At 32.6% G+C, this 14650-nt stretch overlaps 1 protein-coding gene across 7 annotated transcripts in view; it reads right to left on the bottom strand.

The window, feature by feature from the left end:
* The window catches only part of Csmd3 (CUB and Sushi multiple domains 3), a 1151628-nt gene that overhangs the window by 214464 nt on the left and 922514 nt on the right, over positions 1-14650 (bottom strand). For all 7 annotated transcript variants that reach the window (XM_046464911.2, XM_058585685.1, XM_058585684.1 and 4 more), the window contains one exon: positions 10595-10711. In XM_046464911.2, the coding sequence (XP_046320867.1) occupies positions 10595-10711 (117 nt within the window). The remainder of the gene's footprint in view (positions 1-10594; positions 10712-14650) is intronic.

Genomic DNA, 14650 nt, shown 5'->3' on the forward strand with positions numbered 1-14650 from the left:
ATTAGTGTCCCACAATATTTTGAAACATACAAATACTCAAAAATGAGCTCACCAAAATGGGAGTTTCCATGGTCCTATGTATAATTCAAGGCACCACCAATTGAGTTAAATCACTGAGAATTATTTTGTCAGTTAAAGACTACATCATCCCTGATACCTTTAAGACATAGATATCTACCTTCACAGCACCAAACGTTAGAAAAAGTCCCAAATTTATAAGGATTGTTGGTGTTTTTGAGTGGGTTTTTTACTTTATTTTATAATTCTGATACTAAGGATTTAACCTTGGGCTTCTTTACCACTGAGCCACATACCCACTTTTTAAAAATTTTTATTTTGAGACAGGTTCTTTCTACATTGCTTAGGCCCTTGATAAATTGCTGAGACTGGTCTTGAACTTGAGATTCTCTTTCCTCAGCCTCCTGAGTTGCTGGGATTATTGGCATGCACCACTGTAACTGGCCTGTTTGAGTTTTGAGGACAATTTATTCCTTATTTATGATTTTACTTAAGTCCAATTATGGATACTGGAAAATTCACCCACTTTTTATGGAAACCCTACCAAAAATGTCTTGAGATTTTTTTTTTTTATTATTATAAGACAAGGCATTGCTTCCAAGGAACTCCTTCATTGTAGAGGCCTTAGAAACCTCATCCCATACTTATTGGAATCCCTGTACCCCAGCCATAAGTTGTCCATGGACTTCAGATACAAGAAACTCTCTTCATCAGCCTCATTTCATATGCCATTATATGGCAATTTCTTTTCTGGAAGCAGAATCTCTTACAGGACCTGAGATCATGGCCCTCCAAGTATAGATGCCCCTTTTGATTTGAATTTTGGCAATAGTGCCTTACATGTTCAGCACAGCACTAAGGACTCCTTGATAAATTAAGAGTAATACCTACATGCTAGAGCCAAACCTAGGCCCTCTGGTGTATCCCACCTATATGTAGGGTAGCCTTTCTTGTCCTCATTTCTTTGCCGGATGCCATAGTTTTTCAAGTCACTGTTCTAGACTTAGCAACGTGAACAGGTCCTTGGAATAAATTGAATGAACAACAAATAAAGTTTGTATACCTTAGAGACCACATGGCTATTATCATCACATAATTGAACTTCCAGGAGAGCAATTACTTCTTTTTTTTTTTTTTCCTGGTACTGGGTATTGAACACAGGGCCTCATGCATATTAGGCAAGCACTCTACAACTGAGCTACATTCCCATGCCTTTTTATTTCATTTTTGAGACAGGGTCTTGCTAAGTTGACCAGGCTGGTCTCAAACTTGCTATCATGATGCTTCAACTTCCTGAGTAGCTGAGATTACAGACATGCACAAGAGCTGCTATTTTTAACACTTTAACCAAGACATCCTTGATAAAGTATCCTAGGGTAAGTACAAGGTGCCAAACTTCAGGCGGTTGTTGTTAGACTTATGCCCCTTTCAATAATCAGCCCCAACTGTATACTCAACTGTATACTGCAGGCCATTGGGACTTTGCCAATAGTCTTGCCATGTAGTTCAGCCAGTGACAGCTACATTTCCTTATCCAAGTTTGCCTAGTAAGAGGTAAAAATATCTAGGAATTTCTTGCTTCACAGATAACAAAATATAAATCAAAGTCACACATAACTTTACATATAATAAAGCCATAAAACAAGACACTTCACATACTCACTTAAATTCTAGACATTTGTCTCATTGCTCACCATACACAATGCTAACTTATTGAATAAGATATCAAATGAAATTTTCACTTCCTTTATCAATATCTGGTTAAAGACCTCATAAAGTACCACTGTGGCTTACTTAAACAAGCTCAAATTCAATTAAATGAAAGATGGCATATTTTAATTATTTGTCAAACATCATGAATGAACTGTAATAGAATCTGAATCCATTTTTGATATTTGACTATAGAGCTTTAAGGCCCTATACACAAAAATCCTCACCCCAGGATCACTAAAATCCCCAAACCATTCTTCTTTTTTTGGTCTCTCAAGCTATTTTGGAACTATTTGGGATTCTTTTTCACTATTCTCAAAAAGCACTATTATGTTAATAGCAACCTTTTTCCTATTCTTTGTTCATGTTTTAGTCTGACTGGGTTGCTGTCACAAAATACCATAAACTAAGATAGCTTAAAAACAACAGAAACCTATTTCTCACAGTTTTGGAGGTTGGATATCTGAGATCAAGTGACTAGCAGATTCAGTGTCTTCAGTAAGAGCCCATTTCCTTTCACGGATACCCCCTTTTCTTTGTGCCTTCATGTGATATAAATGGTTAGCTAGCTTTGTGGGGGTCTCTTTCTCTTTTTTAAAAAATTCTAATTTGTCATATATGATACCAGAATGAATTACATTTCATATTATACACATAGAGCACAATTTCATGACTCTGGTTGTATACAAACTATATTTACACCATTCATTTCTTCATACACGTATTTAGGGTAATGACATCTATCTCATTCCACCATTTTTTTTACCCCCATGCCCCCTCTTTTCCCCTCCCACCCCTCTGCCCTAGAGTTTGTCTAATCCTCCCATGCTCTCCCTCCTGACCCCATTATGAATCAGCCTCCTTATATCAGAGAAAACATTTGGCATTTGTTTTTTTGAGATTGGCTAACTTCACTTAGCATGATATTCTCCAACTCCATAAATTTACCTGCAAATGCCATGATTTTATTCTCTTTTATTGCTGAGTAAAATTCCATTGTGTGTGTGTGTGTGCATGTGTGTGTGTATATACACACACACATGTATATATATAACATATGTATATACATATGTATGTAATGTATATACACATATATATACATTTATATTATATAGATTTTAACATATGAATTACAGTGTCACAGGAATATTCAGAGGATGGTCAAGATGTAGAGCATCAGGTTTCTAGATTATCAACTAAATTTGGTGGAGGGAAGGTAGATCCTTTTGAAGCAAATAATCAAAACATGGTCAAAAGTCTAATAATAAAATTGGTGTACCCAAGATTTAATATAGCCATAAATTCATATGGTGATCATATCCCCTTACTCTACAATAATAGGCTTCATCCAAAAATACTGAATTTCTTAATTTATTCTATTCTGTCACACATCTGAATCAGTTTTTATAGATTTCTTCATATGGTTCTATGTTTAATATCAAGTATTATAACATGTCCCTTTTTTGTTGAAGTAACTAATGTATTTTACATTACATTTTCTCTTTGTTTTTGTATACAAAAGATATTCTTTTTTGTTTGCATAAAAGTCTTGGGTTCAGTCATTTTGCAGATATATCCCATGAGTTTGTGTTTAATATATTTTCTTGGCATTTTCATCTAAATAATCATAATATGTGCAGAAATTAGTAAATGTTATAGTTTGGATCAGGAATGAGCCTCAAACCTCTTGGGTTTAAGACATGGTCTCTAACTGGTGGTGCTATTAGGGAAGAAACTTTAGAAGATAGAGCCTACATGGAAAAATGTTCTTGAAGGATATATCTTGCTCCTGGCTCCTTCCTCTCACTCTTCTTCCTGACTGTCATGAGGTGAGCAGCCTCCTTCACCATATACTTCTAGTGTCATGATATTCCACCTAACCTCAGGCCCAAAGCAATGGAGCTAACTAACACTAGACTGAAACCTCTGACATTATAAACCAAAATAAAGATTTTCTTCTTTAAGTTGATTTTCTCAAATGTTTTGTGACAGTTATGGAAAGCTGACTAATACAGTAAAATGATATATTTTTATGCCCCCCAAAATAAACTAAAATAATATAGTCAAAAATAAATGTTTCTTTCCTCATAAGCAAAAAAATAACACACTCACTTCTGCCTACTGGCATTAAAACCATCCCTTTTCTATTGCTTCAAATCTAACAAGTAATTATAAATAGTAAATACAAATTTTGAATAAATATACATTTTATGACATTATTTGTCATTGTTAGATACATAAATTCATTATTTAGGAAACAGTAACCATTGATTTTGATGTAATCATATTATTAAAAAATGAAGTGTCATACTCTTTAAATATAAAAAATCCTTCTGGTCTTCTTTAGGGCTCATTTGTTACAGAAAACTTCATTCCAGGAAAAAAAAATGCCAATAAAATATTTACTGATCTAATGAGCACATAGAAGAAAACTTAAAACAATTTGTCTCTAAAATATGGTGACAATTAGTAACAATAAATTACTAAATTAAATATAAAGAGAGATAACCACAGCATAAAATTTGTAAATGATGTTGAATAAAATTAATCATTTAAAAAGGCACATAGATCAAAAGTCAAATTGTCAGACGTTTATATGTGAGTTTAAAAAAAATTTATAGAACAAAATAGTAATAACATTTTTTACATAAAACATGATAATAGCTAACTTTTAGTACACATGTCAAAATCACATTACCACACATTAACAAGTACAGATACTCAACTGAAAACCATCTGTGTAAATTTATAGAGTGTCTATGTATCTTACTTTTATTCTATTGTGTTTGCTTTTGCCTTCAAAATTCTGAAAAGACCTAAATTTCCGATGACAACCTAACAGTTTATGCAGAACTGTTACAACCTAACAGTTTATGCAGAAATTTGAAAAGCTGTGCTATTAAATGGACAATATTCCTCTTAACATTTATGTAAAATACCCCATCTATCAGCCTGAAATTCTACTAAATTTAATGATTATAATAAGAATTTATGAGATATTAGTTACCTAATTATCAGTTTTTAATATATTATTAAAATTGTAATCCTGTATTGTGGGATTATAGTGACATCACTAGGGAAGATGTTTCTAGATTAACTATGAAAAATACTGCAATGGGAGACAAGAAAGATAGTACATAAGTGACAAATATAAAATAGGTGGAAGTAGGGGAAAAGTTGAAGGCAGTATAAGAAATATTTTTTTAAAATCCTCTTTTATAGCAATACACAAAAAGTTTTAGCATCTTTATGTGCTGCTGGTACAAAGAAATCCAGACTGCAAATAATTTCAGATGATTTAGAGATTTGTGAACTTGAAACTTACATAACCAAGAAACTGCACCAATAACAAAAGATGGGAGAAAGGGAAGATTAATTGGGAAAATATAAGAAGGCTTTTGCACCATTTCCAACATTCCATATGTAAAAACTCTTCTATGGAAAGAGTAGGCTATGTGCTCTAACAAATATGCTTTTTGGGTAGGCTTCTAGTAGATGGAACTATTTGGTAGGCTGAGCGCAAAATTAAGTCTCCATAGTCTTTTCCTGAATATCTCCAAGATTTTCTGCAAGTTGGAATTCTCCAAGAAATCTATTAGCTTGTAGTCTATACAGCTAACATATGATACAATTATCAATGTATCAATGCCTTATTCAGTTATCAATGTTAAGATCTACATAAAATTTTGGTAATATAGTGTAATGTGGGCTTAATTGTGTCTCCCCAAACTCATGTCAACCCAGAAGCTCATAATATCATCATATTTGGAAACGGGGTCTTTGCAGATGCATTACTTAAGGGATCAAGATGAGATCAAACTGATTCAGGTTGGTCCTAAATCCAATAATTGCTATCTGTATAAAAAGAGGAGAAAACAAGAGAGCCACATAAAAACATGAACAGATAGGCAGAGGAAAGGTCTTGTGGAGATAGAGTGATCTTATGAACATCAGAATGATGCAGCTATAAGTTCCAGAATGCGAAGGGATTGCTTGGAGCCAACAAAAGCTGGGAAGAGGCAGGACAGGCCACTGCCCTAGAGCCTGAAGGATGCCTGGCATCATCACTTGTTGTTTCAAACATCTAACCTCCAGAACTGTAAGAGAATACATTTTTATTGTTCTAAGCCACTAGGTTTGTGACACTTGTTATGGGAGCCTTTTGACACTAATACAGCCTTTAATATATATGGAATATATATATATATATATATATATATATATATATATATATATATATATATTCCATATATATATATGTATATATATATATATATATATATATATATATATATATATATTTGTAATTGGACACAATACCTTTATTTTATTTATTTATATGTGGTGCTGAGGATCAAAACCAGGGCCTCGCATTTGCTAGGCAAGCGCTCTACCACTGAGCCATAACCCCAGCCCTATAGTGAATTCTTAGTAAGGAGAGATGGAGTTGGGAAAATTTGAGAGGGGTGATAATTCCAACAGGCAACATTCCATGTGCAATTAATTATTCCTCTGGATTATAAAAAGACTCATGTTTCTAAATTTCTTTTCTTCCAATTGCCTAAAGGTCCTAGGTTTGCCACTTGTTCTGTCTCAAATCTGTAACTTTGCCCTTTCAACATCTTTTTCATTTGGCTTTAAGATAAATACTTCGGTTAGGTGCAGTGGTGCATGCCTTTAATGCCAGCAGCTTGAGGGGAGCTGAGATAGGAGGATCATGAGTTCAAAGCCAGCCTCAGCAACTTAGCGAGAACCTGAGCAACTCAGTGAGAACCTGAGCAACTCAGTGAGACCCTGTCTCTAAATAAAATATGAAAAAGGATTGGGTCTATGGCTCAGTGGTTAAAGGCCCATGTGTTCAATATCTAGCACATAATATATATATATATATATATATATATATATATATATATATATATATCTATATATATATCTATATCTATATATATATATATTTTTTTTTTTTCAGTATCTTCTATTCCAAGAGAACATAATCAAAGCAAAAATAATCTCAACTTAGGCTATTCTGGTTTTGTTTGTTTGTTTATTTTTAGTAAAGATTAGTAGACATCCATGACATTTTTCCCCCAGTTTTAATAACTCCAACCTCTTTGAAATCTGATTTAGGCCTCAATACTCTAAGTATGTGTTATTAATAAAATTTTTTCTCCCTGACAATGTCAAAAATTCTCTTACACTGTAAAGAACTTATCCATAACAAATTTGAAATAAAATCTGGTTTCCATGCTTTTGGCATTCAAAAAAAATGCATAAGTATTTAAGCAACAAAATCCCATGGGAAAATAATTCATGATTAAAAATTAGAAGATGAAGGACAATTAAACTTATTTTATTGATAGGTAAACTAGGATTTTTAAAATCAGAGCAATCAAGTGAAATAGTTTGATACTATAGAAGGAAGAGAGTACATTATTAATGAATGCTATCCAATTGATCAAGAACTGTTATTTTTAAGGATATAAAACAACCAGAATCATATAGAATAAATATTGCTCAACCAACTCTAATATCTGAAGTCTAAATGAAATCTAATCATGCTCACAAAAATATTATAAATTGACAAGTCTCTTATCCACAAAAACAAAAGGAATTAACAACACTGTTCACACTCCATCGATCGGTACTGTCACATTGTGTACACATTGAAATTATATGAATTCAATTCTACACCAGGTAAAAATACATAAATGAACTTAATCTGAAGCCACATCACCCTTAAGAATCACAACCAGCTTATATGACACTACCTGAAGAAACTGTCATCTGTTCTTTCATTGGAAGAAAAACATCCTATTAGACTTTCTAAAAGACAATATGGCTTGTGCAAAATCATGAGATGATCTCTCATGAGTAATATAAAATATTTTCATTGGTAATGTTGATTATATATGATTTTCTACTTGCATAACTATCTTAGAATCTTAACACCTGTTCAAAATGTAATGTGAATGAATGAACTGAGTGTATTTGACATATATTTTACTAAAGGAATAAAAACTCAATTTTAAGATTATCTACATATAACAGGTCTAAAGGAAGGAATGATCACAATTTGAGATTAAAAACAGGAAAAGAGAAAAGATGAGAATTATATGTGTTAAAGTGATACCTAAAAGTCAGAAGAAATAGCTCAATGTGCATTAGCAGGAAATTATTGCAAATGAAAATAAGAGAAAGCAGAAGCAAATCAGGAATTTGATTTATAGAAACCCACTCACTATTGCTTGATCATCTCACATCAAAGAGTAAAGGTAAGGATAAGAAGAAGTCAATGATCAGAATTTATTTAATTCTACCACGCCACTCCCAGAAAATTATTAAGGATTGCATGATTTAATATTCACTGGTGAAGTGAATCCAAAATATTTGTTTCCATGCTTTAACTTCTTTTTTTAACACTTATTTTATTTATTCATTTTTATGTGGTGCTGAGGATTGAACCCAGGGCCTTGCACATGCTAGGCAAGCACTCTACCACTGAGCCACAACCCAAGACCCCATGCTTTAATTTCTTATGCTTTAGCTAAATAATATAAATTAATGTCTCAATTTTAGCTATAATACTTTTAAAGTCCTATTCCAGGATAATCTAGGTCATTTTATTTCATATGTTTTATACAATAGGAGTCAATTAAAGACATTCAATGTGAATGAGAACACAAAGAAAAATGTGTTTCTATGTACATCTGTGTATACTATGTTTTATAGTGCTAATCATTCACACACATATTATTTCATTATGAAATAATCCCATGAGGTGGCATTTGTCACCATTATTTTAGGGATAGGAAAAGTAAGACTTTGGCCGATGATGTAATTTGTCCAATAAAAAAGAGTAAGATGTTGAGTTGAGCCTGAGCCCAGAAGTCTGACTCCAAACCTAGCATTCTTAAACTCAATGATACCGAACATGGAAAAGATGAGATGCATTTCTGATAGACAATCTAATTTACTGTTTGCAATAACTCTTCTCTGTTGACACATGATCCCCATTTCACCAAGACTGAGTCTCAGTAACCTTATATAACTTGTCTAAAGACAGATAGCAAATATGTAACAGGGCTGAAATTAGGATCTAGTATATATTTTCACATGCAGTTTTAAGGAAAAAATAATGCAATTCTTGAAAAATAAAATCATTTTCCTTAATAGTAAACCTAAGTACACTGTTTTATCCATGAACAGACTTGTTAAAAAAAAGTTTAAAAACCACACATTTCTGTTTCAACATAGTATTATACTTTATATTAATAGAATTAAATCTAATTTAACTCTCCAAAATGAAGACTCCATTATTTAGGAATCTATTAATTTACTTTTATTTTAATTATAACTTCTCCTTTATCTTTTCCAGCATACACAGGCAATTGTCAAATATCTTCAGGATGACCAGCATGTCTGTGTGTCAAGAAATAAAATAATACTCCTCTTTCTCATTCTTTTAGCCACATAGCATCCCCAAAAGAGAGTATAATGGAACACATAATGGAATCAGGTAGTTTTTTGTAAAACACTGCTAGGATTCTGTCAGCAGTCATGTAACATTTTTGGCATCTGGTGACAAGGTGGTGCTCTAACAAAGGGAAAACTATCTTGAGCACAAAAGGCAAAAAATAAACACAATTAAGAGGATGATATTTTTCTTTCTAAACTGTCATTCCCTTCATTATCAAACAGCTCAAGTCTGATTCCACTGATCAATATGCCAGGGGAAGGGAATACTACATACAATGCAGAAACAGACACCTAGCTAACACAAGCAATGGCGCTCTATTTCAATGCTAAAATGAAAGGTTTGATACTTCACTTTGAAGATGGTACTCTCAATTTTGTTGAGGATCTTGAACTTGATTCAAAGGGAAGAAAAAGAGGATATATAGTAGTATCTGGTTTCAAGAAAATGGACTGGGAACATCAGCTTATTATATATTTTGGCAGCAGAAATGTTAAGTCAAGATGTTATCCCCCAATCTTTAATGATAAAATCCATGTCCTTCTGCAAAAACACTGAGTCATCCAGACCCAGACATTCATGACAGCTATAACAAATCCTTTACCATCAAACACATGCTGTAAATCTAAATTCTAGAAGTTTATGCACTTTCAGTCTCTTCCCCATACTTTACTGCTCACTAAATTTCCCTTGCCTATTCATCCATGAACAGAGCTTAACCTGGGATATATCCAGCTGGATCTCAGATCCAAAACCTCTAGAAGCCAGAGAGGTGACTTCTAAGACTTGTGATCAGGAAGATGTGAAGGCAGCAAAGGACACATTGTCTTCCTAGTGCCAATGGAGAACAGATTGTCAGGTTGACAGGATGAGTTAAAATGTCCTTTGTCGTCTTTTTTTTATTCATTGCTGTCCCAGAAACTAGATACTTAAAAACAAAATCTCTTCTTTCTGGAAATGTGATAATAAACTGTAGGACTGGTATATGGTTGTTTTATAAACATTTTTGTTACTGTTGTAGTAGTTTGTATATTTGACTTTATGCATGTTTTGAAAATCTGACATTTCTTTGTGCTTTGGTAATGTCCTATTTTATATAATTCCAATATGAAGGCACTTGCAAGGTTACTGGATGTGCTTATTTTTAAAAATTAAAAACAATCCTGTTTTCATTTTTGTATTGTTGTTCACCTGTATACTTGACCATTAATTCAATTTTAATGAAATGACCTCAATTTTATGATTACATAGCTACAATCTGTAAAAAAATTGTAAAATGCTTTATGAATAGTTGATAATTTCTTCATCATCATTATTATTTTAAAAATAATGTGGTGAAAAATAAAGTCTGTCTGGAATAAAATACCACATGGTGACATGAATCTTACTTACCAAACTCCTTGGGAACTGCTATAGAATAAACACAGTTGTGTCCCACACTGTAATTTTTTGGATAGTTTGGGGATAGAACAGTGCCTTCTGAACCTGTTGAACGGCTTCCGCAGGGTGCTAAGAAATAAAAATTAAAAAAAATATTTTTAGAAGATTAAAAAATTGTAATATGAATGTGTTCTTGATATAAAAATATGGCTACTGGATTTTAAGAGGTAAAAATTATTTTCATCTTTTAATAGATTCCTCCAGTGTCAAATATTTTAAAAGTGGTAAAATTCTGCATACATAAAACTTTGTAAGTATTCAATTTACTGTTCTCCATAGCAAAGTAATATCAAATGTTATAATTTTTTTCTCTAAAGAGTAGCCATCCTTTCATATATAAGAGTACAAAAATCAGCATTTCATAAATTATATACTTGCAGCCAAATCTTGAACCCCTACTCAAATTCAAGCACGATTATGCTGCTGTCAAATTAAGCATTTCATACATGGGACGTGATAATTTTATAAATACTTTCACCCATTTTTGCTCCAATCTTTTCTGTTTATATAATTTACCTAGAAATCAAAGGAGTTGTTGATGGTTCCTTGGGACAGACTTATTTTCTACCTCAGGCCCAAATGTCTTATATTCATAAAAAAAGGATGAGGGTGACACTGATGTTTCCAGACAATTGTAAGAAAGTGGTCCTGTTATTCATAAGTCAGGAGATGTATTAGGATTCATACATCTGAAACTCAGAAAGAGACCTGATCTACTAATGGTGATTTATGTATCTATGATATTCTTTAAGTGAATGAGATCACTCAAAATAGTATGGAGAATGAGAAAATATGGTTAAAGAAGAGGTTCTGCAAAGCACCAAAGATCTAGAATTAGGTAAAGAAAGGGTAGCTACAGAAAAAGTCTCTCAGAAGCCAAAGTACAAGAAACTTTCACTGAAGGGGGGAAAAAAAGAGTTCAAATTCAAAAGGTTAGATATTGCAAAACAGTTAATAAATGGAAAAGGAGTCTTTGTTGACTAAGCATCTGGAACATAAGAGAGCTGGATGCATCTTTCCTAAGCCTGTGATTTCTGTGTAGAGGGATTTTCTTAAATGTGTTTTGGCTGGCCCTGCCCCTGGCTCATTATTAGAATGAATGGTGGGCCCTGGAAAGGAACTTCTACTTCTTCTTGTTCAGAGCCATCCTGCCTATAGTGTGTTATCTACCAGCCTGGTCACCCACATTGTAGGTTTTTGTTGTATGTCCTTGGAGGGTAGGGCTGTAGTTGCCAAAATCAGGTTGTAGGAAGTTTACTGTTAGTCTCAACTTTTATCAATATTAAAGTTAATGGTTTGATATCTTTTTGGCTTTGAACTTGTGCAGGAAGAACAGTATCATTTATTATTCCACTCAAACACCAAAAGGAGATTTTGGTGTCAAGAGTAGTATCATATTGAACAGCTTTCTGCAAATTATTGTCAGTGGGCCAAATGAAGCTCATAGACTTGAGAAAATATTTTTATTTATTTATTTATTTATTTATTTATTTATTTATTTATTTATTTTTAGAGTTAAAGACAAAATAAAACTACAGTAGGATATGCAACAGAGATTGGTAAGAAAATCCCAAAATCATTTACAGAAAAAGTTTGTAAACTTTTGGACTAGACCTTCTGAACTAGATTAGAGGAGTAGAAGCTAGATTAGAATATGATAATGAGTAAGTGGTATATAAAGAAATATAAAAACAAACCAGAATCTTCAACTGGGAAGAGAATGAAAGGATTGGTAAGGGGTGGTTTGCAAAGGCAAAACCAGAGCATTGGCCTAGAGATAAGATCAGGAGCAAAAATAGAATTATTAGCTTTGTTTTAATTTTATTATTATTTTTTTTTTGGTATTGGAGATTGGATCCATGGCTTTGCACATTCTAGGTAACTACTTTAGCACTGAATTACATTCCCAACCTTTTGTCGAAAATTTGAGACAGGGTTTTGCTGTACTTTGCAGGCTGACTTCAAACTTGTGATCCTCCTCCTTCTATCTATAAGTAGCTGGAGTTAGGAATTCATTGAAGGTAAAGCTTAATTTTTTTTTGTAAGGGCCTTGTACATACTAGACACATGTACTACCTCTGAACTACATTCTTATCCATTTTTCTTTAACGAGTTTTCAATGTGGTAGTTTGTTAGGTGCCTCAGGGAGAGTTGCAATAGTTTGAAAAAAATCAATCCTTTTAATGAAGTCCTCTTGAAAGTTTAAAAATATAGCAATATTTAAACACAAACCTTTTATATTCAGTAGGGTGGCTAATGAATATTCTGCCCTTTTTTTGTTGTTGTTAATGTTAAATAAAAGAGTATTATCTACTTAGAATTAAACATTCTAAACTTAGAACTTCCAGAAACAACAATTTGACAGTGATGATAATAACCAAAGATGTTTCACTCTCATCACTCTTTATTGTTTGAGATTAAAGTAGTCAGGTGTAGTCTTACTTCATCACTGATAACTTTATTCAACTGATAATGCTACTGATGAGAGAATCATTCAAGAATGAGTAATGTGTTTAATGCCAACTTTCTTTCTGATTTTAAGGTGCTCCAAAATTAAAATTATAATACTTTGAATGTACATGACAAAAACTCTTATTTTTATATTTAGAAAGTATGAATAGAAATGAGAATGTCTAATTCAAGTGCAAAACTGTGACTTACTCATGAACATTCAGCCATCACACATTAGTATGTGTCTGTCACCCTTGATTTGTTTCAGATATTATATATTGCATAATGGACATTTAGGACAGCTGTTACTTCATATTTATAAATCTCATTTATAAATATGAAGGGTTTTTTTAACCATGAATATATGTGAGATTGCAGCTTAATCACATGTTAGTATGGTAATATCATGTCAGATTCTGTTATTTGTATTGGTAACCTTAATTTTCTATTCTGGTCAGTGCCTACAGCATGTATAAATTTATAGTTAATGATACAGAATATTATTTAGTGATCGATGATAATTGTACAGTATGTGATTAACATAAATAAAGGTAAATTATGATCAGAGAGCTTTTATAATCTTTTATGCTTATTAAATAAAAATGGAAAAATGATTGATCTCGGCCAACTTTACTGATTCTCCTAATATTGGTCTCCAATAGCTTTTCATACTTTCACTTTCTATTTTAATACCACCTTAGTGGCTGTAAGAGACCAGCCTTTATCTTTTTTGATCTTAACAAAAATTGGAGGTAAAAGCAATCCCAAACTTTGAACTCTACTCTTATTTTTGCTTTTTGATATATACCACCTATACATTTGGCTCCTATGTCAAACTGGCAGCAATTTTCTCTAAAAAGCGTATATGCTTTATAACATGTTAAACATGATAACTCACATGTTCTTGATATAACATGTGGCACACAAATTCTATATTTTAATAGCATATTTGTGGAGCATATAAATTATGAGAAGACATAATTCTGTTTATGTAAGTGTAGGAAATACAAGGGTTAAAAAAATACCGTTCTTTTTTTTTATGACTGGGTACATTCATAAGGTTTGGAGGTCATGCTTTCTCATAACATGTTTGACCATGGAACATTCTCTTTCCATGCAACATCTCATAGCACAAATGATACCCAGAAGTCACTTTGCAAGATGCCAAATCGATGATTCCAAATTGCGTTACCATTTTGGAAATAATTCTAATGTTTGTGTAATTGATAATAATTAATCATGATTTTGTGACAAAGAACTGTATTTAATGAATGCATATAGAGCCAAATTATTTTAGATATTTAAAATGTCAAACCCAGCCTTCTTATAAAATGCTGTTATTGTTTATTCTCTCTCCCTGACTAAGGGTCCAATCACTGTTCTGCTGTTTATGCTCTCAGGTAGAATATCAGCTTTTCTTTATCTTCGCTGCCTCTTTATCTGTCATCTCCCAACGGTTTTCTTGTGGACTCTTCTAGTAAGCTCCTAGCATTACTCATCACCAAAATTCCATATCACTGCGACTGATTTTTCTAACACACAAACTTTACATATTTT

The sequence above is a fragment of the Marmota monax genome, unplaced genomic scaffold (assembly GCF_021218885.2).
Source record: "Marmota monax isolate L192 unplaced genomic scaffold, Marmota_monax_Labrador192_F-V1.1 WCK01_AAM20220418_F8-fsc00003, whole genome shotgun sequence".
NCBI classification, from domain to species: domain Eukaryota; kingdom Metazoa; phylum Chordata; class Mammalia; order Rodentia; family Sciuridae; genus Marmota; species Marmota monax.